Source organism: Lathamus discolor, chromosome Z (assembly GCF_037157495.1).
Source record: "Lathamus discolor isolate bLatDis1 chromosome Z, bLatDis1.hap1, whole genome shotgun sequence".
NCBI classification, from domain to species: domain Eukaryota; kingdom Metazoa; phylum Chordata; class Aves; order Psittaciformes; family Psittacidae; genus Lathamus; species Lathamus discolor.
The window spans coordinates 87,021,637-87,048,245 of record NC_088909.1 but is presented as its reverse complement, the minus strand read 5'-3'; the positions used below and the strand labels follow the sequence as shown (position 1 = coordinate 87,048,245).

Genomic DNA, 26,609 nt, shown 5'->3' with positions numbered 1-26,609 from the left:
ACTGCTCTACAGTATTAGCCAGATGTCAGTTCAAAGATCCCACTGATCACTAGAGCCTGTATGTCTCTTATTTCCTCATGATAAGTTATGTGCATTGAGATGTCAAGCTGCACAGATGATGGGCACCTGAATAGTTATGCATTGGCTCTTGTGGATACCTCTTTGAAGTCCAGAGGGCTGCTACTATTGCATCAAGGAAGAGCTCACAAATACTCTGACCTTAACGAAGCACCTACGTTAACTTGAGGTAAACTACAAACTGTGGATAGAGCAAAGGGAAAAACTCTTACTAGGTTCAGAGCTAATAACACCTACTGAATTCATCCCATTTCTATTCATTTAACAAATTAGCTTTCCATCTCTCAGCTACTAATGTACCCTCTTTGATGCTGCAATACCTCTGTTTGTTGGTGACCTCTGAGTTACTGAGTACATGTTCCTAACTATTTTTCTAATTGTTCAGCCTAATGATGAAAAGAATCCAGATTTATACCAGCATGAATAAGTCAGGGTATGTCTCCATCTTTAGAGTCTATGCTAGTGCTAATGTCCCAACAGCTGTGATCAGTATCAGGTATACTTTTACTGCTGTCTATGTCAAGACACTGCCAGAACTGAGATTTCCACGAAGATGCATGAGGTCACTTGTAACTTTCTAAAAGGTACCATTTCATGGCAACCTCAAAGATCATGGAATCACAGAATCATAGGATAGTTAGGGCTGGAAAGGACCTTAAGATCACCTAGTTCCAACCCCCCTGCCATGGGCAGGGACACCTCACACTAAACCATGACACCCAAGGATCTGTCCAACCTGACCTTGAACACTGCCAGGGATGGAGCATTCACAGCTTCCCTGGGCAACCCATTACAATGCCTCACCACCCTTACAGTAAAGAACTTCTTCCTTAGATCCAACCTAAACTTCCCCTGTTTAAGTTTGAACCCGTTACCCCTTGTCCTAATGCTACAGTCCCTGACGAAGAGTCCCTCCCCAGCATCCCTATAGGCCCCCTGCAGATACTGGAAGGCTGCTATGAGGTCTCCATGCAGCCTTCTCTTCTCCAGGCTGAACAGCCCCAACTTTCTCAGCCTGTCTTCATACGGGAGGTGCTCCAGTCCCCTGATCACCCTTGTGGCCCTCCTCTGGACTTGTTCCAACAGTTCCATGTCCTTTTTATGCTGAGGACACCAGAACTGCACACAATACTCCAGGTGAGGTCTCACAAGAACAGAGTAGAGGGGCAGGATCACCTCCTTTGACCTGCTGGTCACGCTTCTTTTGATGTGGCCCAGGATACGGTTGGCTTTCTGGGCTGCAAGCACACACTGCAGCCAGCTCATGTTCATTTTCTCATCGACCAGCACCCCCAAATCCTTCTCCTCAGGGCTGCTCTGAATCTTTTCTCTGCCCAACCTGTAGCTGTGCCTGGGATTGCTCCAACCCAGGTGTAGAACCTTGCACTTGGCATGGTTAAACTTCATAAAGTTGTCACCAGCCCACCTCACAAGCGTGTCAAGGTCCCTCTGGATGGTGTTCCTTCCCTCCAGCATATCAAAAACCAAAGGAAACCACGTAACCTTCCCCAGTACGTCTCTTCTGTCTGTTAAAGCATATCACTAACAATCAGTTACGCAGGTATTCTTGAACGTCAGAAGAGTTTGATGTATTCACAATTGTATGGATATAGACTTATTTCTGCGTACACCTATGAAGACGTGTATATGAAATTCACACACATAATTGTGTGTGTATGAGAGGGTGGTGGTGAGAGAGGGCATGTATGTATGATCTATCATTTCTTTACCAATTAGGTAAGTCAGTGTTAGGAACTGTGTGACACTGATAAGGCTGTGTGGCCACCCCCCAACACACACAAGACAAATGCTCTTATTCCCCAAGCGCAGAAGGACTTTGGCAGACCTGATGAAACTACCAGCATTATATCTAACTCATTCCTCTACATTTCCCAAGCAAAAGGTGCGCTCTTCCTCAGCGCACAGAGTCATTTTCCTATGTATGAACTAAAGTTTACCAGTAGAATTTCTCAGTATACTGTACTTAGCTACCTGCTTACAACATTTGCGGCAGCAAACTATCATGGCAGTAATGAAGTAAAACCACAACACTAATTTGCATAATTCACCAATTTTTCACTGAATCTTAAAATTGCAATATATCTTAGGTGTGGTCTAGACAGCAATGCAAGCTCTCCATATCTAAAAGTCTGCTGAAGTTGCTACTCTGATTCCTGATTAACTAATTTCAGTAAGCACAGAACATACATTTGAATTCACCCAAAAGATCCTGCAAGTGCTAGGAATGTTTGTCTTGCATAGTCACATCTAACCTCCAGGGTCAGCAGAAAAAAACCCTCCCCTTCATATGCATGAGGCGGCATGTGCGTGTGTCCCTCACATTCCTGAGTAATAAGAACCAGTGATTCTCCCAAGGGGGAAAAGAAAAAAAGGAATGGAAAAAAACATCCAAACCAAAAAACAAACCACCAAAAAAAGCCCCAAACTGACTTCTTTGTCCATACTACATTTTTTAACTCCTTTCTCAGGACTGCCCAGAGCATAGTGGAGATACCAGGTGATTGTCAGGTCAGCTTCCCCTGAACAGGAAAGAGCAGCATCCAGCAAGATGAGCAAAAGAGAAGGGAAGTGAGAGAGGATGTAGCCAACAATTTTATCTTGGTGGAGGGGGCGGGGGGGGGGGGGGGGGGGGGGAGGGAGGGGGGCTTAACTGGCGACAGCATGCAACAGGAACTACTCAAGCACAAAGGTTAATCACTCAGTCTTCAACATCCCTGACACACCATTAACTGTGGATCCAACATTAGTTTTCCCCCACAATACTTCATGCATACTTCTAACAACTCACCTTTATTCATCCGTCCCATTACTGTAAATTCAAAATACTTGCTGTTGTCAGCTGGTGAATACAGGCCAAATACAGTGGTTGTGCTCTTCGGCTGCAGTTTGAACGATGAGAGCAAGTACACATCATTCAGCGTAGGATCGCTAAGTGCTTGTTGCAAGAAGTTTGTTACCACTCTCTCATTGGAATAAGGAAGAAGATCAAAAACTGAAAAATAAGCAAGTTTCAACAGCAATTTAAAAATAAAAATGACCAAAGAAGAATGCAGTCTGAAGCCAACCATTGCAGATTGTACACTTTTTGCTACTTCCATATGGACTTTTTAAAATGAACCCAAGTTGTCCTACCTAAACTAAATAATATGGAAACAAAAATTAATAACATTATCTTTAAAAATCAGCTAGTCCAATCCCTCTGGCATCAGCAGGGATATCTAAAGCAACATGATCTAGTGAAACATGTCCCTGCACATGGCAGGGGGTTTGGACTAGAAAATATTTAAGGGTCCCTTCCAACGAAAACTATTTTAGGAGTCTGTCAAAATATCATACATATTTTGTTGCAATGGATTATCTTTTAGCAACTTTTTTTTTTAACAGGAATTATTGGTAAGTTACTAATATAGAAATATCTAGTCTTCAAACTGCAGTACTCAGTATCAGGTAGAGCTATGAAATTTTTCTCTTCTGAGGATGCACTTCAGCAGAAAGCTATTTAACCTATTTCTGCTATCATAATCAGATGCTTGCGTTCACATTTCAATTACACTGAGGATCCAGCATCAAAAAATTCAGATTTCCAGTGTACTTATCCTAAGATCCATTTTGATGACATCAGTGCACCAATGAAAATTCCAAAAAGCAAAGTAAGCAGTATGATGTTCATAAGCCCCTTCTCAGTTCACTGACATCTGAGAAGCTATATTATATAAATAAGGCTTATCTTTTCCTTCTGGCACAAGTAAAGAAAAATAGACCTGACACAAAAAAAAACAAACAAAAAAACAACAACAAAAACCCCACACCCACACACAAAAAATCCACACACACACACACAAAAAGAACAAACCTTGAAGGAATAGTAAAAGCCATTTCAAGTTTTTCTTGCAATTTCTGCACAATGAATTAATGAAGAGCATTATGACATATATATGACATTATGCTCACACGTATATGTCAGCTACCTCCCCTTACAGCACTGAAACACGGACTGGGGTTTTCCTCAATGTTCGTAAATCCACGATGTCTTCAAACTCAATAAACTATTCTGGTAGGTTTTTTGATAATCTCCTATTTCAACCCACTGTAACTGAAGAAGTGTATATATTATACCCTCCCAATAAAGTCTGATGAAGGACTATGTACAAGCGTTATTTAAATATAATTGCCCATTTAGCCACTGTATACCACTGTCACTCCACAGGCCTATCATAGCTGGGCCATATTTTTCTCCCACACCAGCAGAGTACTCTAGAACTGCCACCAGAGAAGAGCCCTAAACAACAGGCAGACAGCAAAAGCACATGACAGCACATCGTGCCTTACCTTGATTGCAGCCCTTGGTTGTGCCACTTAAGTTTTCCAGGCCAAAAACCAATGGAACTTTGGATAGGAATCCTTTCTACCCAGCACGACCTCAAAGCTGTCTTCATTGACTAAGATGATGGGGTCATCCTACCAATGCAGTGTTTCTATATGCTACAAGCAGGAGGAGACTGAAGAGCACTCTCAGGACAATCCCATAGGCACACAGACCTACATTCAGCCATGGGGTATATAACCTTACATTAGGCCCTGGGTTTACGCTGCTTCCACTGCTCATTGTGGAGCATCCATTCATCTAGACAATAATGTAATTCCCAAAAATAAAGAGATTTTCCCCTTCATCTCATGAAACCATTGAAATACAGATCATTGCTTAAGTCTACACTTGTATTGGGTCCAAGGATTCCATGACTACGGATAGTTTCCAGGACACAATACAATAAGAATCAGGCCCTTGATTTGCATGCACTTATAATACTGTTGTCAAACAAGTAAGAAACACGTATCTGAGATGGATCTGATCAAATGACTTCTTTCTTAGTCAGTTCAGATTTACAGCATCCCAGGACAACTGCTGCTCCCACTGAAAACAGCGACCCAGAGAGCAGAGGCAAAAGGCTGGGCATTTTATCATGTTCAGGGTACAAAGAGCAAAGCAATTGCCCAAGCAAGAGATTGAAATGCACCTCACAACTATGTACAACAGCATTTTGCAGGTAATAATCATTCATAAAACAGAGCTGTATCTTCTCAGCTAGAGCACCACAATACCATACTTAAGTCTCAGACAGAATAAAATATAGCTATATATTTTATCTAATCCTTCTAGGGTCTGTTGCCAGATTTTTTATCAATTTCTGTGAGACTAATTAATTTCTGCTACAGTCAAACACTTAAAAATATAGGACAGATATTACTAAAGTAATGACTAAATACTGGCAAATGTCTGTCTAACCCTCATGGAAAACGTTTGCCAAAATTTGCAAATTGAAACCAATGCTCAAATTGGTTTGGTAGTTGTGTTCTATAAAGCACATTGCTTCAACTGGATCCTTCAGCACTGTGTTATGGAACCCTCTCTTGGCATATTTTTACTGACTGGCATGTAGATGCAGTCCATGTATGGATCCATCCTTAGTGTAAATTACACACATGCTAGCAAAAGTGACTAGCAGAAGAGCAATGGGGTTATGAAAACTGATTTTATATCCTGAGTAGAACTGGCAGAGAGACAACTCTTAGACCTTACGGAGACAATTGCTTGTTTGGAAGGAACAAGATAAAAAAATATTCACAAGGATTTCAGATTCAATTTTTAGAAGAATCTCATCTTTCTCTCTTTGTCTCTCTGGAATGCTAGACTTAAACGGATAGGAAAGGACTGCCAGTGCTTTAAGGCACAAGCAGCTGTTTTCAATCCATGCAGGGAAAGTGAAGACTCTGAGCGCAAGCATGCGTACCCACGAGGCTAAACACAGCCCACTCAAGAGACTGACCAGGAATTCTTTCCCTCACCTGCTTCCTGTGGTTTTAGAAGGGAGCTGCTCAACCTCCTGTGAAAATGATAACAAGGGATCAGCTACACCTTGAGACAGTGGCAAACCACTCTGGATATCTTCCCAAAATCATCAAGGCTACCCCTTCAGATGAGAACTAAAAGGACATAAAGCCCTAGGAGATGGAGGCATGGAGGAGTGAAATTAGTGGCACATAAGAGAAAGGATTTCAAAAGACTCTTTTCTTTCCCTTAATCCTGCTGCCATGTCACACCAGCTTTTTGAGACCCTCCAAGGTTCTTCTTTGCTCACACCTAACCATAATGACTGTAAACTTAACATTGTTCAGCACTTTTCAAGTTAAGTAATGACGGCTTAGGCACCTGGAGTGAAACCCTAACCCCACTGCAACGGCTTCTGATGACTGTTAAGGTGAACACTTTACATGTTGAAAGCAGCACCTTTCACAGGCCAGTGCCCGTTACAAGCTGGAGATCTCCCTCGATTGTTTGTTTGGTTCTGGTTTGTTTTTGTTTGTTTGTTTTTTGTTTTTTTTTTTTTTTTAAGCATGGCAATACCCTACTTCTCAATATAATAATCTTCTGAAATGCTTTTACATCGAGAAGGACTTTAATACAAGCTTTCGGTAATACAGGTAAATTAATCTGATTGTCTGTCTTCTAGATCTGCTTCACTTAAATAAGGAATGAAGTAGCCGACTAAAATGTCAAAGATCATTTCGTAAGACAATGGAGGGGTTAAAAACTCAGAGAGAAGAACGCACATTGCTAAAGCTCCAGGAGCGGCATCAAGTTACACTCACTGGTAGCTGAGCTGGTTCCAGGCAGAAGCTACTGCTGGATAGCAATACCACACACTTTATACATGCTCTAAAATAAAGATTTACTATGTACATAATATTATCAAAGTAATTCTGGATTTAGAAGGTAATATTTTTCTTGCGCGCTTTATGAAGTAGTTTTCTAAGGAGTTTTCCTAGCTTAGCAACTCGCCTCTCGAGAGAACTTGAAACCAAAGAAGCGCCCTTCAGATATCCAACACACCTGCCATCACCTCTATAAAACCAGAGCATCTTTTGCTTATTTCAGGGGGGTGGCTGATGGAGAGGCAACACCACCACCCCCTCCGGGTCCCCCTTGCGGGCGAGCGAAGGGGTCCAGGGCAGCCCGCGGCTCCGGCGCGCTCTCAGCGCCCCGGCGGGCGGCACAGACCGGGCCGCCCGCGACAGCTCGGGCTGCGGCTGTGCACGTGCCTGCGGAGCTGGCGCCTCCTCACAGCCGTGCCTGCCATCACAGGGCTTCCTCCCGGGGCGACAAGGCGCTGCAAACCCAAAGCCGTCCTGGGTGAAAGGGGGGACTGTGAAGGGTGCTAGCGGGAGGGAAGCAGGGTCGGCGGGGTGCTTACCTCGGGGAGCGGGCGAGGCGGCGCTGCCCGAGCAGAGCTGCAGGGCGAGAGACAGGAGCAGCAGAGCGGCGCCGCGCTCACACCCCATGACGCGCAGGCCGAGGAGCGCGGCGCAGGACGGCAGACCTTCTGCTCCGGGCCCCCCAGTTTAAGAGCGGTGGCCCCCGGTCCGGGGAGGGACGGCGGCGGGCGGCAGGCCATTGGCCGGGGCTCCCCCTGCCCCCTGAGCGGGCGGGGTAGGGCTGCGCCCGGGAAAGGCCGAGCCCTGCGGTGGTCCGAAAGGAGGGGACCGTCGGGGGCCGACTTCGGAACTACCGGCGTTGGTGGGGGACTACAGAGCCTGGGCAGAGCCGGCGATCAGAGTCACAGAATGGTTTGGGTTGGAAGGAACCATCTCGTTCCAAACCCCACTGCCACGGACAGGGACACCTTCCGCTAGATCAGGTTGCTCAAAGCCCCATCCACTGGCCTTAAAGACTTCCAGGGATGGGGCAGCCGCAGCTTCTCTGGACAACCTGTGCCAGTGTCTCATCACCCTCACAGTCTTGCTGAGGTTCAGCAAAATAACAGCCTGTCAGAATCGTGGTTGAAGTCTGCCCTTTGAGGAGCCCTGGAAACAGAAGCATATTTGATGGCATTGAATTCAAAACAGGTGGAGATGCATTGGTGTGTAGGTTTGGTCTTGGTAGGAGTTTAACTCTTCCACTTTTCCTTATCTAAGAGTGTCACCAAAAGGACCATGCTGACTGCACACTGGGCAGGTTGGGTTTCTAGAAGACTCTAACTCACAAAGTGATGAATGTCTTACCTGCTGCTTCATTTCACTATGAGAGTTCAGGAGCATTGGGGGAGCTCAAACTGACTGAGTTGAGGCTACTGGAAAAGGATGCTTGTCTTAACAAACCCCCAGACCTGATGACTTTACCAAACTCATTAAAAAACCAAAAACTTCTGCTTTCAACTACAACAATTTTCAGTATTGTGTGTGCCCTGTGATGTCATTATCCCAGTTTCCCCTTTAGTTCAGAAAATTCTAGCCTCTGCATCACTGGTGTTTAGAAAGGATAGGAGAAAAGGAGCAAGCGAGAGAGCAGGCAAGCCCCTTCGGGGCTGAACAGTGCCACCAGTATCTTCATGCCCCCACGAAACCATCCATCAAGCAGCCCCTGGGCTCACAGAAGGAGTCTTCCACAGGACCCCATCGAGCTGACAGCACGTAATGGGCTTCCCAACCTGCTGTGTCGCCCTCTTTGTCCTGTGCTTCTCTGTGCCTCAGCCCTGCAGACTGTCACATCAGAAGAAAACCCAGGAAGCCATGGTTGGTCCCCTCATAGTTTGCTACCTACCCAGCATGCAGCTGCAATAGCTGTAACTGTCTGATATTATTTACATCATAAAAAGAAAGGCAACACTAGGAGGGATATTTTATGTTCAGTGAAAAAAATAGTGTTGAATAATGTTCAGTCACATCAGGCTTGGTGTATACAGCTAACAAGCACCAAAGAGATCAGCCCTTGGGGCGCTCATTGTGTGGAAGGCAAGAAACAGCACACTGCAGGGCAGAGGCAGCAGGGCACACTGAAGGCTCTGTCCCCACGCAGAGCACGAGGGCAGGCTCCTCTCCAGTGCAGCTGTGTTGAGATTTCCAAATACCTCCAGCTGGACTATACTCACCCTGTAGTTGCCTGCCCTGCTTGGTATATACCCTGTATCACTCCCTACTTCATAGCTTCTCTGTGTAACAGAAACCATTCCTTCAGTTGCTCATTCCTTCCTCTGCCTATTGCCAGGCTGGATGGTGCTCCCCTGTATCCAGTGTGTCCCAGCACAGAGCTACTCCTCCTCCTCACACTGCTGCTCTTCCATATATATATATATATATATATATATATATATATGTCTGCACACAACAGGAAATGCCTTGCCTCCACTTCCACTATCTTTGCCCCTGCAGTGCTAAGTGACAGGATGACATGGTGGTGTCATTAGGCTGGCAAGAGAGCTGCACAATGGAGTGAGAAAAACAGAGCAGGAGATGCCAAGTGCTATGAGGCAGCGAGAAAGAGGGAAGCTGAAAGGAGGTAAAGCAGGAGGCAAGGGTGTGGAATGAAAAAGGAAGGAAGAACTTAAAGTGCAACAAGCTCCCTAGAAACTTCTGTCTCAGCTCAGAACTCCTCCCCAGGCTAAAGGATGGAGGTGGCACGGATGCTGCAGAGGTTAATACATGGAACTAGAGCAGTGTTGATGTTGCTCTACTATCTATTAAGGGGAAGACCTGCATCACCAAAAAACATTCTTTGAAAACAGAGGCTTAAATGCCAGACACAAAAACATCTGCAAAATCATCACAGTTCTGTATTAAAGCATTTACTAAGCAGACAAAAGAAAGGGGATAAAAGGATAGTAAAAGTTTGCTTTCACCTAAGAGAACACCATCAATTATATGCCATTTATTTGAGTTTATCAAAACATCAGAAATATTTTCTTGAAAAAAAGAAGAAAATCCCTTCTCTGTCAAAAATATTTGTTAAATAATTATAACTTATCAATTTTCACTTCTCGTTTAATTACAGAGAAGTCTCTTGCACTGTTGCTTACCAACTTATGGGAGGAGGGTGTTGTTTGTAGTATTTTATGTATGGGTTATTTCTGTGAGGGTCATATTCCATTCTTGTTCTACATCTGCTTATTCTTTGTGCTTATTTGCCAAGAATGCACATGGAAGCAATACTGGCAAATACAGCATGCTGCAGAATACAATATAACAGAAGGGAACCAGTTCACAGTATTTATAAACAGAAGCTTAAGTCCATGTTTAGATGAACTTAGCTAGTACACATAAAGCTCACTGCAATTTTTCCAGTTTTCATTTCTGTGATGAGTTTTATTATTGGAGAATGTTACAGATATACTCCTGAAAGGAATTTTGTGTTCAAGCACAACATTCTTTAAAGAATTTTCACAAAGTATAATGTCTATCTGCTGTCTTGAAGGGGCTATTTGACCTTATAATTGTAATTTTCAATAAAAACAATGGAATAGTAGCTATTGCCTTCTCATTTTTGCATATTAGCTGAAGTACATACTCCAGCTTAACTTATTGGAGGTTAGTATCTTGGATAAGAATCAAAATGTGATTATTAAGGCATTTTGTTTTTAAGGAGACTTTCATAAAGCCAGTAACATTTTGTAAGTAATTTTCTTACAGAAATATATATGAGTTTAATTTTATATGTAGAATCTGCAGGTAACCTCAACTGTTAGAATATTTTTCCTGTTTAGTTTACATAAATCAGTGAAATTCTAACCATGCAGAACACAGAGAAGCTGCCAACATTATAGAATTTGCTTTGCAGAAATGTCCATGACTTGCTCAAACTCCAAGTAATGAGGCAGGGGAAGTGGAAAGGAATCCCTGCTGCTTAATTCAGCTTTCATATTTTGCTCCTAATATGAATCAGGAGACTCACTGTTTTTATGGAATTATATGGATGATTAAAAATCAGGATTAATGGGCAAGAGTCAATTAAGATGCAGAGTCTTAGTTAATGAAAATGAAATATCAGCTCTGAACCACATCCTTCCATATTTGTGTCAACACTTCTGGGATTGATCCTGCCACATTTTCATAAAAATTTTGTAGAACACAGGGTTTCAAACATGGGTTTCAGAAGAAATTCTGCTTTTTCAGAAACACAGATTGGATTTAAGCTCTATTTTTTCAAGTCAAGGCACATATCCATTCTTGATGCACCTATTAACTTTTCATTTACACTGAGACAAGGAGGCACAAAAGCACAATATAGTCAGTTCTAAGTAAGGTTAAGTCTGATGGCTTTGTAATGGAAAATAACTGCGGTGCTTGAATGTGGTTGACATGGTTTCAGGTCCTTAGGACCTTAGTACAAAAAGTGTATGAAAAGCAGAACAGAAAAACCGGACATGGGGATGGGGAGTATCTAGGACTAGCAGATGTCCAGGATGGGCACAGTTTAACTGGTAAGTAGAAGTATAGGATGATTGTTATGTTTGTGGTGTTAATGAACCCATTAAGTTGGTGTAAACATCTACTGGGGAGTCTCCCGGACTATAAGACGTCCAGGATGGGAGCAGTTAAACTAACTGATAAGTAGAAGGACAGGATGATTGCTATGTCCGTAATGTTAATTAAGCTGGTGCTTCAAAGACTGCCAGAGGTTATAAAGATTGTTGGGAGAAATAAACGACCCTTAAAGACCACCATCACATTTTTTTGTATGCATGTGGGAAACTTTCCGGAAAATTATGTAATTCACGTGCAGCTTCATATATAAGGATGGTCTGTATAGCAATACGGGGACACACGTTAGGAGGAGCACTCGGGAGCACCCCGTGTCTCCCGGCGCAGCAATAAAGAATACTGCTTGTCAACTTGAAACTCTGTGGGCGAGTTTGTTCCTGGAGTTTTCTCCGAATCAACACTAATAGGAATTCCACTCAGGCAACCAAGAGGAAAAGTTCCTGAAGAGCTTTTGGGTAGGTGAGGGAAGATGCAGATTGCCTTCCATCTTTGCTCTGGACTCCAGAACAGCACAGAGATGAATTGGGCCCTAAGGCAATGTGAAGAAATTTTACTCTAACATTTACCTCCTAAGCCTTCTTGCAGCCTGCCTAAGAAGGTCCTGCCAGCTCATCCTCCTTACAGAAACAGATGATTGGGATCACAGCTGTTCACTGCTCAGAACCTCTCTTGCACATCCCAGTGAGGGGATCAGGCCAAAGCGAAGTACTTAGAGACAGTGACTAGAAGTTAGCTGGTCCCTGTAGGGCAGAAAAGAGAAGAAAGTTGTCCTTTAAGAATATGTACCTTAGAGTACTTCTTTACAGGAAAAAATACAGCCGTTAAGGAAAAAAAAAAAAAAAACAACAAAAAAACCCAAACAAAACCCCCCAAAACCAAAAAAAAAAAAAAAAAAAAAGGTCGGTTTTGTTGTGTGTTTTTTCTTTTTGTTTGATTGTTGGTTTGTTTGGTTTTTTTCCCCTACTGTTAACATTGCCAGTGGTGTGTTTATTTCTGAGGAAAAAAAATGGATGCATTTCCTCTCCCGTGCTCCTCACAAACTGGAGCAGAATGATCTGAAGATCTGTCTTGTAGATTTGTAATAAGTTTCTGCCACGGAATTCATGCAGATCTGAAACCACGGATCTGGGGTGGGGGGAAGATGAAGCTTTGACCTCGTTCTCCTCATCTCTTCATACACGGAAGACATGAATAAGGGTGGTCTGCACAGGGTTTTTTTAAGTCGATTGTGTAGGAAGGATGGAAACATTTTACTTGATGTAATATATAGTCATGCTCTGGAATGTATGCACCAACGCTGAAATGAAACAGCTGACAATTTGATGCTTCTAATAGCCCACAGCAAAAAACAAAAAAACAAAACCCCAAAAACCAAAAAAAAAAAAAAAAACCCCAACAAAAAACCCCAAAAGAAAACACGGAAAGGGTTATCATTATAACCTGGTCAAAACCGGTACCATATGATCAGAATTCCTTATTTTTAAAGCCAAATTCCTGGCGACTGATCTTGACATCTGCTCGAAAGCCACAATGTTTGCTTTTTTGGAAAGTCACGGCTTCGTGTGTAGTAACGGAGCCAGAGAGCTGCCTTCAAGCAGCGCGAAAGCAGGAGCCCCCGAGTGAAACCACGGCGCCTCGAGGCAGCGGCGTCTCCTCACAGGTAAAAGGCTTGGAGCAGCCGACGCCCCTACCCCCAGCGGCGCCTCCAGCGGCCTCACCCTCGGGCCTCGGCAGCGGCGATGGGGAGGGCCCGAGAGGTCCCGTGACACGGGGCCGCCCCGCCGCCTCCCGGCCGCATGGCCGAGGCCCACGCGGCGGCTTGTCCTTCCCCGGGGCTCGGCCGGGGGCGCTCCGGCGTCGCCATGCGAGGGCAGTAGCGCCGCGCCTGCCGTTCTGGCGCGGACGGCGGACAAGATGGCGGCTCCCATGGAGCTGAGCTGCTGGGGAGGCGGCTGGGGGCTGCCGTCCGTGCACCCGGAGTCTCTGACCGTCATGGTAACTGCCGTCGGCCGCCACCCGCCCCGGGAGGGAAGCACGGAGGGAGGGAAGGAGAGACGGCGCCCCGGGACTCGCCCGCCGCCGGCACTTTTCCTCCCGGGAGAGGCGGCGCCGGCGCCGCAGGGCGCGCCCGCCCTCGTCGCTCTAGGCCGAGCCTTGTGCTGGGCGGGTGGGCGCCCCTGCCGCCGTGTTCGGCCGGGTGGGTGGGAAGTGAGGGCGAGGGGGCCCCCGGTGGGGCCTTGCGGAGCGGAGCGGCGCGGCAGCGGCGTCCCGGGCTGTTGCTCCTTCCGAGGGCATCGTGCCTTGCGGGGGGCTGCCTGGCCTCGGCCTGCGCGGCCGGCATTGCCTAGACGTGCATCAGGGCACTGACGACCGACTAAAACCGACTCCGCCACCGGTGCGTGCCCTTTGAGTCGGTCCTCAGTGCCCGCAGCTGTTTAAAATAACTCCTGAAGTGCTGTCTTACACTTCTCGTACACACCGGACTTACTTCCCCCTCAATCTTTATTGCAGGCTTATGCCAAATTTTCTGGTGCTCCCCTGACAGTGAATACTATAAATAACTCATGGAGAGCTTGCAAAGGTACCATCCTTGAGTTCTTTATTCTTTAATCGTAGCCAGGTCATAAACGTGGGTTCCACTTTCTGTGTTCTTCCTGCATTCGCTTTGGTTTTGTGTTCAAAGGTATAACCTGGCCCAGCGAAGGCTGTCTGCTTTCACCGCACATCAGTAAATGACTGCAGGATCAAGTGTGATGAATCTGTGGGAATAAAATAAAGACAAATAAAGTGCCTCAAAGGACAGTTTATTGAAATGGATATGGGTGAAGCAGCAGGCAGTCAACAAAAAAGTGGTGCCAAGGACGTACCTGTTTCTGTCAGCAGTCTAAATTGTTGGTGTAATGAAAACAAATTCTTAAGCTTTTTCACCCTATGATGGTAGTAACTAGACATGTATGGAAATAATCTTATATAATTAAAGAATTATACATAATTTAGTGGGCTGGTACAGCTGAAGTGGAATGTGAGCCTCAAAGAGTATAAACTTACACCAGCTGGGATGTGTAGTACTGTGCTGAGTTAGAGAGGTTGACTCAGAAAAGGTGACTAACAGCCTAGTTGCTGGGGAAGTTGAAGATCAGGTATCAGAGAGGACTTCTTTGTGTCAGATACTTCTATGAATTGCTTATCTGTTTGCTCAGCATTGTCTTGGTGTATTCCAGAGAGTTAAATCACTGCAGTGTCATTTACACTTACCACATTATCAGTTCAGGCATTACTATATCCATGCAGAAGTAGTACCGTCGGCTCTTGCTTTAAGCTTATTGTTTTCTATTAGCAGAAAATATCCAATAACTAGCTGGGTGTACTTGCCAAATACTTCATAGCCAAAATACATAACATCTATTAAGAAAAAGATCCAAATAGTTAAGTGTTGCTGATAATTGTTACTTTAATAGTATTTAGCAACACAGTCATGATAGGCTCATTGTGGCTGTTATGTTTTGAATTTGCTATAAGATAGACCTGTTACAGAAATTTTACAGTCTGCAGTCTTTGATCCTGCAATCTGATGAGTAACATCTGACCAGTAGGCTTCTGGCAAAAGGGAAGTACTTGGTTCATGATTGTGCAGTGGTAGTGTGGGCAGTGGTTCTAGCAAGGCTAGAGTACTGTGTGCATTTCTGGTGTCCTCAGCGTAAGAAGGACATGGAGCTGCTGGAGCAAGTCCAGAGGAGGGCCACGAGGATGATCAGGGGACTGGAGCACCTCCTGTATGAAGACAGGCTGAGAAAGTTGGGGCTGTTCAGCCTGGAGAAGAGAAGGCTGCATGGAGACCTTATAGCAGCCTTCCAGTATCTGAAGGAGGCCTATAGGGATGCTGGGGAGGGACTCTTCGTCAGGGACTGTAGTGACAGGACGATGGGTAACGGGTTAAAACTTAAACAGGGGAAGTTCAGATTAGATGTAAGGAAAAAGTACTTTACTGTGAGGATGGTGAGGGCCTGGAACAGGCTGCCCAAAGAAGTGGTAAATGCTCCATCCCTGGCAGTGTTAAGTGCTGGCTTGGATGGGGTTTTGGGTGACATGGTCTAGTGTGAATTATCCCTACCCATTGCCGGGGCGTTGGAACTAGATGATCTTAAGGTCCTTTCCAACCCAAACCGTTCTATGATTTAGAGGGGAATGGCAGGGAAAAATAGGCGTAGAAGGAAGGAGAGGTTGAGAGGTGAACAAGTTGAGAGAACAGTTGGACTGTGTTAGAATTTTTGTCTTAAAATGAATATCTGAAATCCAGACAAGGAACCTGGTTCTCAAAGTATCAGCAATTTACCAGAAAACATTGTCTTCAGTCTGATTTAACATGGGCTCTTTCTTATGTGTTGTTATTAATGAAGGCCATAATACCCTAAATGTATTTGTGACCTTGGCGGAAGTCCCCTACTGGTTAAAGCGTAGTTTGTGCGTACATGTTAGTAAGATCCAAACATGAGGAAAAGTAGATGAAGTGACTTGATTGCTTTCTAATTAAGTTAGAACGAATCCGCATAAATTGTTGACTGTATTATTTATGCCTTCTAGGGGATGTGCCAGTCCTCATATCAGAAGACATTGTCATATCTCAGCCAGCAAAAATACTAAACTTCTTAAGAAAGCAGGTAGGTCACTTCCAAAAGGTTTGTTTTCTCTGCCTCATAGTGGCTCTTCTTGTCAACCGTATACAATGATACAGGCTTCTGAAAACTTGGAACTCGTTTCAGACCCAGAGCTTTCCTGTTGCTGATACATGCATGAGAATTGCAAAATGGTGGATAAGAGATAGTTGTTTGAAAGTTTGATGGTTAGTTATGTGAAAGATACATAAATAGGCATGAGAAAAATATTCATTGAAAAGGACAACAAATTTGCCTTAATTGAACAGTTTCTCACTGAGCACCCTGCTCCTAATTATAACACTTTTACCACCATTATGACTTTGCAGACTTAGGATATCACAGTTTAGGAAGTGTGGTTTTAACTGCTTAAATGGATAATCATCTGTGAGTGCTCTTTTTTTAAAGGATAATACGGTGTCGGTTTTAATCTACATGGTTTTTCTATAGCCTGTAGTGTAAAAATGTCTGCAAGCATTTCTTGATGCACATCATGTTCTCACGTAGTCAACTCCTGCTTGCCTTTTGCAGATTTCTTCATGTTTTATTCACAAAGAATAAAGCTATATGATTTCTTCTTTGGCAAAGTATAAAGATGTGTAGTAAAGCATTGCATCATCCTTTTATTTCTAAGGTTGTTTTCCAGCTCACTATTCTGCTTTTAAATTAGAAACCCAGTTTCTGCCTAGTCAAGATTTAAAGATCTAAAAGTGAAATTCTAAAAGTGAAACTTTAAATCTTTGGGGAAGAAAAGCAGAATCTGAAAACTGCCTATTTGAGGTGGGATTTTAGACAGTTGTTTTAAAATTCAGATGTTTCATAGTAATTTGAATATCAAAGATTCGTTATTAGGAAAAAAGCCCTCCTTGGCTTAAAATGTATGAATAATATGCTTGCATTTCAAATATCTAAGGGTCAGCACTGACCCTTTGTTTCTAAATTGACTAAGTTCATTTCCCCCTTAAAAACCTTAATCAGCTCTTCAGATAATACTTTAAGAGGATCCAGTGTCAGAATTAAAAGCTCATTCAGCTGTAACTGCATTAATTTAGCTGTGTATTTGGTCCTTTATATTGTTAGCATCCAATTTCTCAACTTTTAGAGTGGTACTCAAAAGCAAAAGATGAGACTATGGGCCTTTTTTATGCATGCACCAGCTTAAGTGCCAGATTCTTCTTCAGAAATAAAGGTGAGGTTTTTCCAGAGGTTTGTTACATCCCTTAGTACTGAAAAATTGCCTCTGTATCACTGGACAGCTGCTTGGAAAGCAGTAGGAAGGAGACACAAGAGTTATTGTGGGAGAGACACAAGAGTTATTGTGGGAATAGGGGGGCACAAAAATCTAAGAATGAGGGTGCAGAAAAAGGAGATTCAAGGAGGTTTGACATAGCTGGCCTGAAGAAGAAAAGAAATTCTAGTGAGTGCATGATTTCTGTCCCAAAAAATGTTTTGTTTGCTGACTTGATAGGTGTTAAGTTTGAAACAACTTCGGGTTACACTAATCATCTTTTTGGAAAGTTCCCAGTAACACTATTTGTAGTATGTAATTTTTTTTTTCTTAATTTATAGAAATACAATGCTGATTATGGATTGTCTGCAAAACAAGGGGCTGATACATTGGCATATATTGCACTACTTGAAGAGAAGCTGCTTCCTTCTCTGGTAAGTATTGAGAAATACTTTAATGGTCAGAATTTTTGGAAGTGAATGGTACAAGAAGTGCCCAGTGTGAGAGACATTAATGTCTCTCAGCTGTAGTCCTGGCTAGATGAGTGCAATTCTGGAAATACTGCTAGCGACTTTTGTAAAGGAAAGAAGGGTGTATTTCATGGAATCATAGAATTGCTTGGGTTGGAAAGGACTTTAAAGATCATCTTTAAGGTCTCTGCCGTAGGCAGGGACCCCTTGCAGTAGACTGGGTTGCTCGAGACTGTGTCCAACACTGCTCCTCAGGCAGCCTGTTCCAATGCCTCACTACCCTCTTTTGTGGTTTAAGCCCAGCCAGTAACCCAGAACCACACAGCTGCTCACTCAGTCCCCGTCTTCTTCCTTTCTTCCTGCTCCTGGAGGTGTGGGGAGAAGAATTGAAAGAATGTAACTCCCACGGGTTAAGATAAGAACAGTCCAGTAACTGAGGTATAAAACAATACTACTGCTGCCACCAGTAATGATAATGATAAGGGAAATAACGGGAGAGAATATGAAAGGAGAAAAGGAAAGGTCCCACACGACATCCTTGTCTCTAAATTGGAGAGACATCAATTTGATAAATGAACCATTTGGTGGATAAAGAACTGGCTGGATGGCCGTATGGAGAGTTGTGGTCAATGGCTCAATGTCCAGTTGGAGACCAGTAACAAGTGGTGTTTCAGGGATCGGTGTTGGGACCGGTCATGTTCAACATCTTTTGTTGGTGACATGGACAGTGGGATTGAGTGCGCCCTCAGCAAGTTTGCCGATGACACCAAGCTGTGTGGTTCGGTTGATACGCTGGAGGGAAGGGATGCCATCCAGAGGGACCTGGACATGCTTGTGAGGTGGGCTGATGCCAACCTTATGAAGTTTAACCGTGCCGAGTGCAAGGTCCTACACCTGGGTTGGAGCAATCCCAGGCACAGCTACAGGCTGGGCAGAGGAGAGATTCAGAGCAGCCCTGCAGAGAAGGACTTGGGGGTGCTGGTCGATGAGAAAATGAACATGAGCCGGCTGCAGTGTGCGCTTGCAGCCCAGAAAGCCAACCGTATCCTGGGCTGCATCAAAAGGAGCGTAACCAGCAGGTCAAAGGAGGTTTTACTGTCCCTCTGCTCTGTTCTTGTGGGACCTCACTTGGAGTATTGTGTGCAGTTCTGGTGTCCTCAGCATCAAAAGGGTGTGAAACTGTTGGAAGAGGGCTGCGAGGATGATTAGGAAGCTGGAGCACCTCCTGTATGCAGATAGGCTGAGAAAGTTGGGGCTGTTCAGCCTGGAGAAGAGAAGGCTGCATGGAGACCTCATAGCAGCCTTCCAGTATCTGAAGGGGGACTATAGGGATGCTGGCAATGGACTCTTCGTCAGGGACTGTAGCATTAGGACAAGGGGTAATGGGTTAAAACTTAATCAGGGGAAGTTTAGGTTGGATATAGGAGGAAGTTCATTACTGTAAGGGTGGTGAGGCACTGGAATGGGTTGCCCAGGGAAGTTGTGAATGCTGCATCCCTGATGGTGTTCAAGGCCAAGTTGGACAGAGCCTTGGGTGTCATGGTTTAGCCTGAGGTGTCCCTGCCCATGGCAGGGGGGTTGGAACTAGATGATCTTAAGGTCCTTTCCAGCCCTAACTATTCTATGGTTCTATGATTCTAACAATAAACACAAGTGATGCACAATACAGTTGCTCACCACTTGCCAACCAATACCCAGCCTCACCTGAGCAGCGATCTGGGCTTTCCAGGTAATTCCCCCAGTTTATATACTGGGCATGACGCGCTGTGGTATGGAATACCACAAATTTTTCTGGCTAGTTTGGGTCAGGTGTCCTGTCTCTGCTGCCTCCTGGCTTCTTGTGTCCCTCTCACTGGTAGAGCATGAGACTGAAAAGTCTGTGATTGGAGAAAGCATTACTTAGCAACAACTGAAATATCGGTGTGTTGTCAGCATTGTTCTCAGACTAAAGTCGAAAACACAGCACTGCACTAGCTACTGAGAAGAAGAAAAATAAGTTATTTTTCTGTTACTGCCAAATGCAGGACACCGTTGTAGTAAAGAACTTCTTCCTTGTATCTAACCCGAATCTCCCATTTAAGTTTGAATCCATTATTCCTTACTCTATCTCTACAGTCCCTGATGAAGAGTCCCTCTTTGACATCCTTGTAGGCTCCCTTCAGATACTGGAAGGTTGCTGTGAGGTTTCCACACAGCCTTCTCTTCTCCAGGCTGAACAAGCCCAGCTCTCTCAGGCTGTTTGCATAGCAGAGATGCTCCAGCCATAGATTCATCTTCATGGCCTCCTCTGGACTTGCTCAAGCAGGTTCCCATCCCTTTTGTACTGGGGGCCCCAGAGCTGAATGCAGTACTTATTTGTATGTATGTATGATGAATGTATGAAACACATTTTAAAAGCCATCTATGATTTGCTTTTATTTTATGTGCTTTTTATGAAACAGTATCCTGAAAGCAGCTTATTGTTGCTGTTTCTTTTTCACTTCAGTGTTCTGAAAAAGGTGTGTTATGTCTGATGTGGGGTGCACAACTGTTTAAACCTTTTGAACAGTTCAGGTAGAACTTTTGAGAAATCAAAATAATTTCGTTTTTAATTTGTAAGTAACACATGGCTGCATACCCTCACCAATTTAGTGTAAGTATATTACAGCTATAAAAATCTTCAGACATCAGATCTCTTGAACGACTTTGGCTTCAGTTGTACAGGAAAAAATATTCTGACCAGACGATACCATAGGCTAGCCTCTTCAGCTCACCTGCAAGGTTACAAGCCACCATTTATAATACTTTAAGATTTGTATAAAATTAAAAAGAATATTATAGAAACTTCAACCTGATACTGTATGCCTGCAACATTTTTGGAATATATTTTCTATGTGTAGTGTGTGTGTGTGTGTGAGTGTGGATATGTGCACATACGTAAACATGAGTGTGTGTGTAATTTTATGCATGTGTGTATAGGTCTGTAATATCTTTGTTGTTTTTCTTTAGGTGGAAGGTAGCTGTTGTCTCAGTTATATACTCCTACACTTAAAGAATGAGTATAGTCCTTTATGGAGCCTGATTGCTTTAAATTACAGTGCTACTGGTGCTACTGCTTCTGTGACAGAGGCCTTGCACATCAAACTTTTGAGAAGTACCTACTTTTCTTGCTCAAATTCCGGTAACATTTTTCTCTGTGTTGATACAGCTGCACACTTTCTGGGTTGATGCTGAAAATTACTGTAGCGTGACAAAACCATGGTTTGCCTCAAGGATTACCTTCCCACTGAGTTTGTATCTGCCTGGAAAGATGTCCAGGGAAGCGCTGAACAGGATTTTGCTGACCAGGGGAGGGCCTCCACTCTACACTCTCACTGAAGTGGAAGCACAAGTATGTGTTGTGTAATAAAGAATTTGTAAGTTGATGCTGTCAAAGATGAGAAGTGAAACAGTCTAGCACACTGTCAAATGATGAATGATGCTATGCATAGTAGCCTTGTTAAACCTAGGGCTCTTAGACAGTTTTGTGTCTTATCAGATATACAGGGATGCCAAGGAGTGCCTAAATCTCCTGTCGAAGAGATTGGGAACATCTCAGTTTTTCTTTGGAGATACGTGAGTGTGATTTTTTTTTTTTTCGTTTTGTTTTGTTCTGTTGTTTGTATTTTGGTTTAATGACTAATAAGGCAGGTACCACATGACTGTGTGAACACAAATTTCTTTTTTTTGTTTTGTTTTGGTTTTTATCTGTCAGAACATAAAAAGTGCTGCGCAGTAGTTTCACATCTCACACTCTGCTTTACAGATAAATCTGAATAAATAAGCAGGTCACTAAGAAGACATTTGGAGTAAAGCAATGTGGTGTCTCCCTTATCCTGAATTTTTCCAGAGAGGCAGACTACAGCTGCTAAGAAAATGTGGGGTGCTTGATGAGTTAGTGATGAGTGATTTTCTAGCCTCTGAATGTTGCCTCCTGTACTTGTATGTAGAAAAACTGCTTTAAGCCTCAGGTGTTACCAGCACCTTCGTGGGTGGAGGGTGTATGTCTGGGAGCACTCCTCTTTCTGTGGTACGTCCACAGAGCAGGAAACATATATTGCCAGTGGCATAGTGTCAGCAGTTCCTAAAAAGGATGATCTGTTCCTTTAGCCAGTGAAGTTGGATCACTTTGTGAGAGAGGATCCTGGTCCCCTGGATGCTTTTATACTGCAGAAGTATGGTTTAGAGCTGCTTATCAGCATGACAGCATGACTGGATTTTAATGCTGAAGTTACTGTTTCAGCTTGCCAGTATGTCTCTAGTTCAGAGGTGCTGAAATCAGTAGATCATCTGTACATTTACCAGATTGATTTGAAATAATTTAACAGACTTATTTGAAAAGATGGAATGCTGGAAAAGCTGGCTCCGTTCTGTCCTGAGTTGTGTTTGATATACACAAAAAGCAGTTATGTTGTAGCAGTCTTAATGTCTTACTTCAGTCACTTTGGTTTTTTGTTTTGTTTTGTTACTCTTTTCAGGCCTACCACCTTGGATGCCTTTGTGTTCGGTTTCCTTGCACCAGTTTATAAAGTGTGCTTCCCCAGAGTACATCTACAAGAGCATTTGAAACAGCTTCCCAATCTGTGTCGATTCTGTGATGATATTTTAACTTGCTACTTCAGATTAACTGCCTCAGGTAAGCTTTGTTTATTTTCCCCTTTTTGTCATCTAAAGTCTTATTTGGATTAGGACTTCATCTGTGAGCCAAGGCAGAATTAGATTTTATGTAGTTTATGCTAGAGCTTCTGTGGGGAAATGAGGTAGCGAGGCTTCTAAAGTTTTGCTCTGCAAGCATTGCAAAAAACGCACATGTACGCTGTGGCTTATGCTTAATACTCCTGGTTTTCTCACATGGAATGGCTTTTACACTTAAATTCTTGTTTGCGTAAAAATGCTGTATGAACTTTCTCTCCAATGTGGGTTCGTTTTTAAAGACTTAAAAGCTTTTCTAAATACCTTTTCACTCTTCATCTTTCTGCCTTCACTCTCCAGGCCATTCTCCGGCTGGACAGGATACAGCAGATGCTAATCTGCAGAAACTCACACAGCTTGTAAATAAGGAATCCAACTTGATTGAAAAGGTTACGTTTGCTTCAGTCTCTAATATTCCCGCTTCGTTGTGGTTACTTGTTCACAGATACTTTTGCTTGGCAAATGCAGCTGTGTGGTGGACATTTTATTTTAACTGCTTCTTTTCTAAGTGAGTTACTTTATGTAGAGAGGCAGGAAGAATTATGTCATTTGAAAATAATAATGAAGCCTTGTACTTCAAAAGTATTTTCATTACAATCAAAAGCATTATCTTGCAAGTGCTCATACGAACTAAAGATGTCTTTCTGCAAGTACATTCCAAGAAAGAAATCAAATGTATTGATCAAGACCCAGAAATGGTCCTTCAGGTTAAGACAATTGCCAGCTCTCGTTGCTCCCAGCTGAATGCTGTAGTCACTAACGTACAGTCACTCTTCCTTCTGCTTCTTCTACATCCAGCTTTTATTTCTTTGTATTCTTTGTCTCTAAGGCTGTGTCATTCAGCACCTGTCAAAAGCTATACAACTCATGTGAAAAAAGACCTGTGAAGAATTAGTGTTCTGATGCAGACAGAACGCTTTAACTAGAAGGATAGAAGGCATTTCTTCCTGGAAAAGACCAGAGTAGGACATAGATCATTAACTATGAACAGCTTCTGTAGCTTTAGGTATGGATTGTATCTCATCTTTGAGGTATTGAAGTGGCTGTGGAAGTTTTAAAGACTCCTGTCTTGAAGTGGGATGGACTAGACAATCTCTGGAGTTCTACCCTGTGCTGTCTTCTGCAATTTGCTTTATTCTGTAGTAACTAGACTCTCTTTGATACCACATTACACACAGGGCATTAGATTGATTTCCTATGGAAATGTAGAATCTTTATATTTCAGAGATTAATTTTAACATGTCTTTGAAAAGGTCTTGTCACAAGTACTTTATTAAATACTTTTTGAAATCAGTAACTGATCTAAATTCACCCAGCGCCTCCAGAACATTCCTAATTTGAATAAGGTTTGTTCTTGCAAGGTGCTGAACATGCAAAATCATCCATTGATATTACCAGTTTGACTTTTGATCAGCTTTCTTTTTTTTAAGCTATTTCTTTTTTTTTTTCCTCCAAATGCTGGTGCATTTGGCTGTTATACAAAATTGAAACGTTGGTCTCTTAGAAGAAGGTAGCAGTGTTGCTCTCTTCAGTAATGCTGACAGAATTTTTTGAGCAGAAGCAACTTATTTGCCCTTTGGGGTTGATGCGCCATGTGCTAGTGGAATGAATAGTTGCTTTAACACAAGCGTATCTTTGGGAGTGGAAAGGAACCAAGGCATCAGTTTTAGATGGGCCTGGAATAAGAGGGGAAAAAATACCCCAAACCAGCATTAATGATGGCAGGGCTGACAAACAGACAGTTGTGTAATCTGTATTCTACTGTTTGCCAGATCCGGCTCTCATTATTTCCCTGCAGATGGACGACAACCTTCGTAAGAGTCCCCAGCATCCCCCTCGAAAGCTAAAGACGCTCAAGCTTGCTGCAGGTGGAGAAGAGGGCAGTCCGTTGAATCGTTTGTCACCTTGACAACTTTTGTTGCTCATACACCTGCGTTTGCCTTCAACTCAGAATTCTGAGCGCCACAGTAAATTTTTTCACGTGAATGTTGTTTCACAAGGGAAGAATCTGCTTATGGGTACAGCTAGGAAGAAATAGAGCTTTACAATCTCCTGTCTACCTGCTCTTTTAAGAAATTGCATCGTTCAGGCTGACCACACACTAAGCTGAGGCTAAAGTAAACAAGAGGCTTATTCTTGCAGATGTTAAAGTGGTTTTGTACAGCATATTTTTGCCTTTAGCCTAGCAGAAATGTTGACCAAAAGTTTAAATTCCACTTACAGAATGTTCACCATAATTTTGTGGCTTTTGATTTTACTGTAATCGTGTTACTGTATGTGAGTGGGTATACTCTTGTATCTCTCTGAAAATTACAAAGTCGAGTTTCAAAATCATTGAAAAGACTGGAAGGGAAAAAAAGTTTTTCTTTGTGGCAGCCAAGAAATGAAAAGTGATGGGTGGAAGTTAAATATTTTTATTGTACATTCATCAACACTTCTGTGTTTTAAGATGGTTTGTATTTTTGAAAACATTATCATGTTGTACTTTCAGGGGGATTGTTGGAAAGTGTGTGCAATGTGGGAGTGCAGTGATGTACACTACTAACATTTCGCAGGTGCCTGGTGTTAGTCCTGAGTGAAGCAGGCTTAACCTGTGCACAGGGGAATGCCACACGCTGCAGAACTGTTATGTGAAAATCAGAGAGCACCAGTAGTGAGCTGGAGAGATTTGACTGAGTCCTGTCAGGATAAGAGACTTGACTAGCAACTACGCTGCAGTTCTGGATTGAAAGGGGCTGATTAGGGCTTCATGAGAAAGTTGGGATAGGCTTTTAAGTTTGTCACAAATGCCTCGTGTTAGTTTTGTCTTAATTTTTTATAAGCACTACAGTTCATTCAAAAACTAAAAAATAATCCACATTTTTGTTGTTTGACAGTCTAGTTCAGAGTTCTTTTTATCTCTGCAAACTTTAATACATTGCAGTGCATATATCTTCTGTTCTAATTAAGGGACTTATGTCTCATTACATATTCTCTTAACAGCAGCCTTGCCAGTTCTAGAGACCCAAGCAATTCCTTTACAAGGGAAATGCTGTCATTCTCTACCAGCAGCGTGCTGGCAGATGCTTCATGAGTGGGTGAAGTATCTGCCAGATAAGAATTAATCAAGGAGATCAGCCAAAATGGCAGTTCTGGGGATACAGCATTCCCATATCTGTATGTATGGGATGACTGGTTTTTTTTTTTCCTTTTTTCAGGTCAAATCGAAATAGTCTCTAAGCTTCCTTTCAGCTGGTAGTCATGTTTGAGATATATAGATAAATTATTTCCTATTTATAAAGACAAGACTGTAGATTGTGTACATACTGTACTTTCAGACTTGATATGTAAGGAATGTAAGATCTTTAACATTTCTTAATTATAATTGAAATGTTGGGTTTCTAAAGAGCACTTTAAAATAATGTTTCAGCTCCATGCTCTTACTAGAATATTTATTTCACTCAGTCTCTAAAATCTCTTTGTAAAATGGCCATTGTTGCAGAATTAAAACTTTTGATTTTTTGTGGAGTTCTGGTAGTGTTTTTTAATGGTTTTTTGAACACATTCCTTTCTCCTTATGAAAAGGTTTATTTAATCAGAGCTTTTCAGGAGAAATCTTTTCTTTCAACAGCTGCTTGGGGAGGAGGAGGCTGTGGGTAAGCACAGGTTTTGTAACCTTTCTGTTGTTTTGTTGCTGCCAGGACAGCTGGTGGGCCTTCTTTTCGCTGCGCTGCTCCTGGAAGGTGATGATGGCAGGGAAGAGGTTATTACCTCTAGAGCAACTCCAGCCTGCCATGCTTTCCCAATGGAGGTGGCTGCCAATTGTAAGCCGGCTCAACCACTCCAGAGGTTGCAAATTTAACACTCCTGTGCCCAGGCAAACTTTCAGGGGAAGTCCATGTAGGTATTTTCAGGGCTAATCTGTATCTTCCTGTCAGCTGGCTATAGGAACTTGTCTATTCCAGAAGAAATACGATGAAAAATGTTATGAATGAATTGCTACAAATATGGTATATTTAGCATTTCCAAGCCAGCTTTAAAATGTCATTTCCCCCTCTAAAAACATGGTTGTGTTAGGCTTTTATAAACACTTAAGCATTGCTGAAATCGCATCACTTTTGCTAATGTAGCTTAAACTCTGTCAAGAGAAACACCCAGTCG

At 43.0% G+C, this 26,609-nt stretch overlaps 2 protein-coding genes across 4 annotated transcripts in view; one reads left to right on the top strand and one right to left on the bottom strand.

The window, feature by feature from the left end:
• Window positions 1-7,458, bottom strand: part of THBS4 (thrombospondin 4) — a 46,195-nt gene extending 38,737 nt beyond the window's left edge. Inside the window, exons 1-2 of the mRNA XM_065662736.1 lie at window positions 7,350-7,458; window positions 2,888-3,091 (exon numbers count right to left, since the gene is read on the bottom strand). Of these exons, the coding sequence (XP_065518808.1) occupies window positions 2,888-3,091; window positions 7,350-7,437 (292 nt within the window). The 5' untranslated portion in view covers window positions 7,438-7,458. The remainder of the gene's footprint in view (window positions 1-2,887; window positions 3,092-7,349) is intronic.
• Window positions 7,459-13,126: 5,668 nt separating this feature from the next.
• On the top strand, window positions 13,127-25,976 carry MTX3 (metaxin 3). 3 transcript variants are annotated; one of them, XM_065663219.1, is made up of 9 exons: window positions 13,127-13,404; window positions 13,921-13,990; window positions 15,991-16,067; window positions 17,631-17,723; window positions 20,947-21,129; window positions 21,277-21,353; window positions 22,256-22,413; window positions 22,770-22,858; window positions 24,268-25,976. In XM_065663219.1, exons 1-9 carry the CDS (start codon window positions 13,324-13,326, stop codon window positions 24,376-24,378), a joined length of 939 nt encoding a protein of 312 aa, XP_065519291.1. In that variant the 5' UTR covers window positions 13,127-13,323; the 3' UTR covers window positions 24,379-25,976. The 3 variants fall into 3 exon arrangements, with proteins under 3 accessions (XP_065519291.1, XP_065519289.1, XP_065519290.1); XM_065663217.1 differs by lacking the exon at window positions 22,770-22,858 and having other exon boundaries at window positions 13,258-13,404; window positions 24,242-25,976; XM_065663218.1 differs by lacking the exon at window positions 22,770-22,858 and having other exon boundaries at window positions 13,259-13,404; window positions 24,268-24,371.
• Window positions 25,977-26,609: the final 633 nt, after the last annotated feature.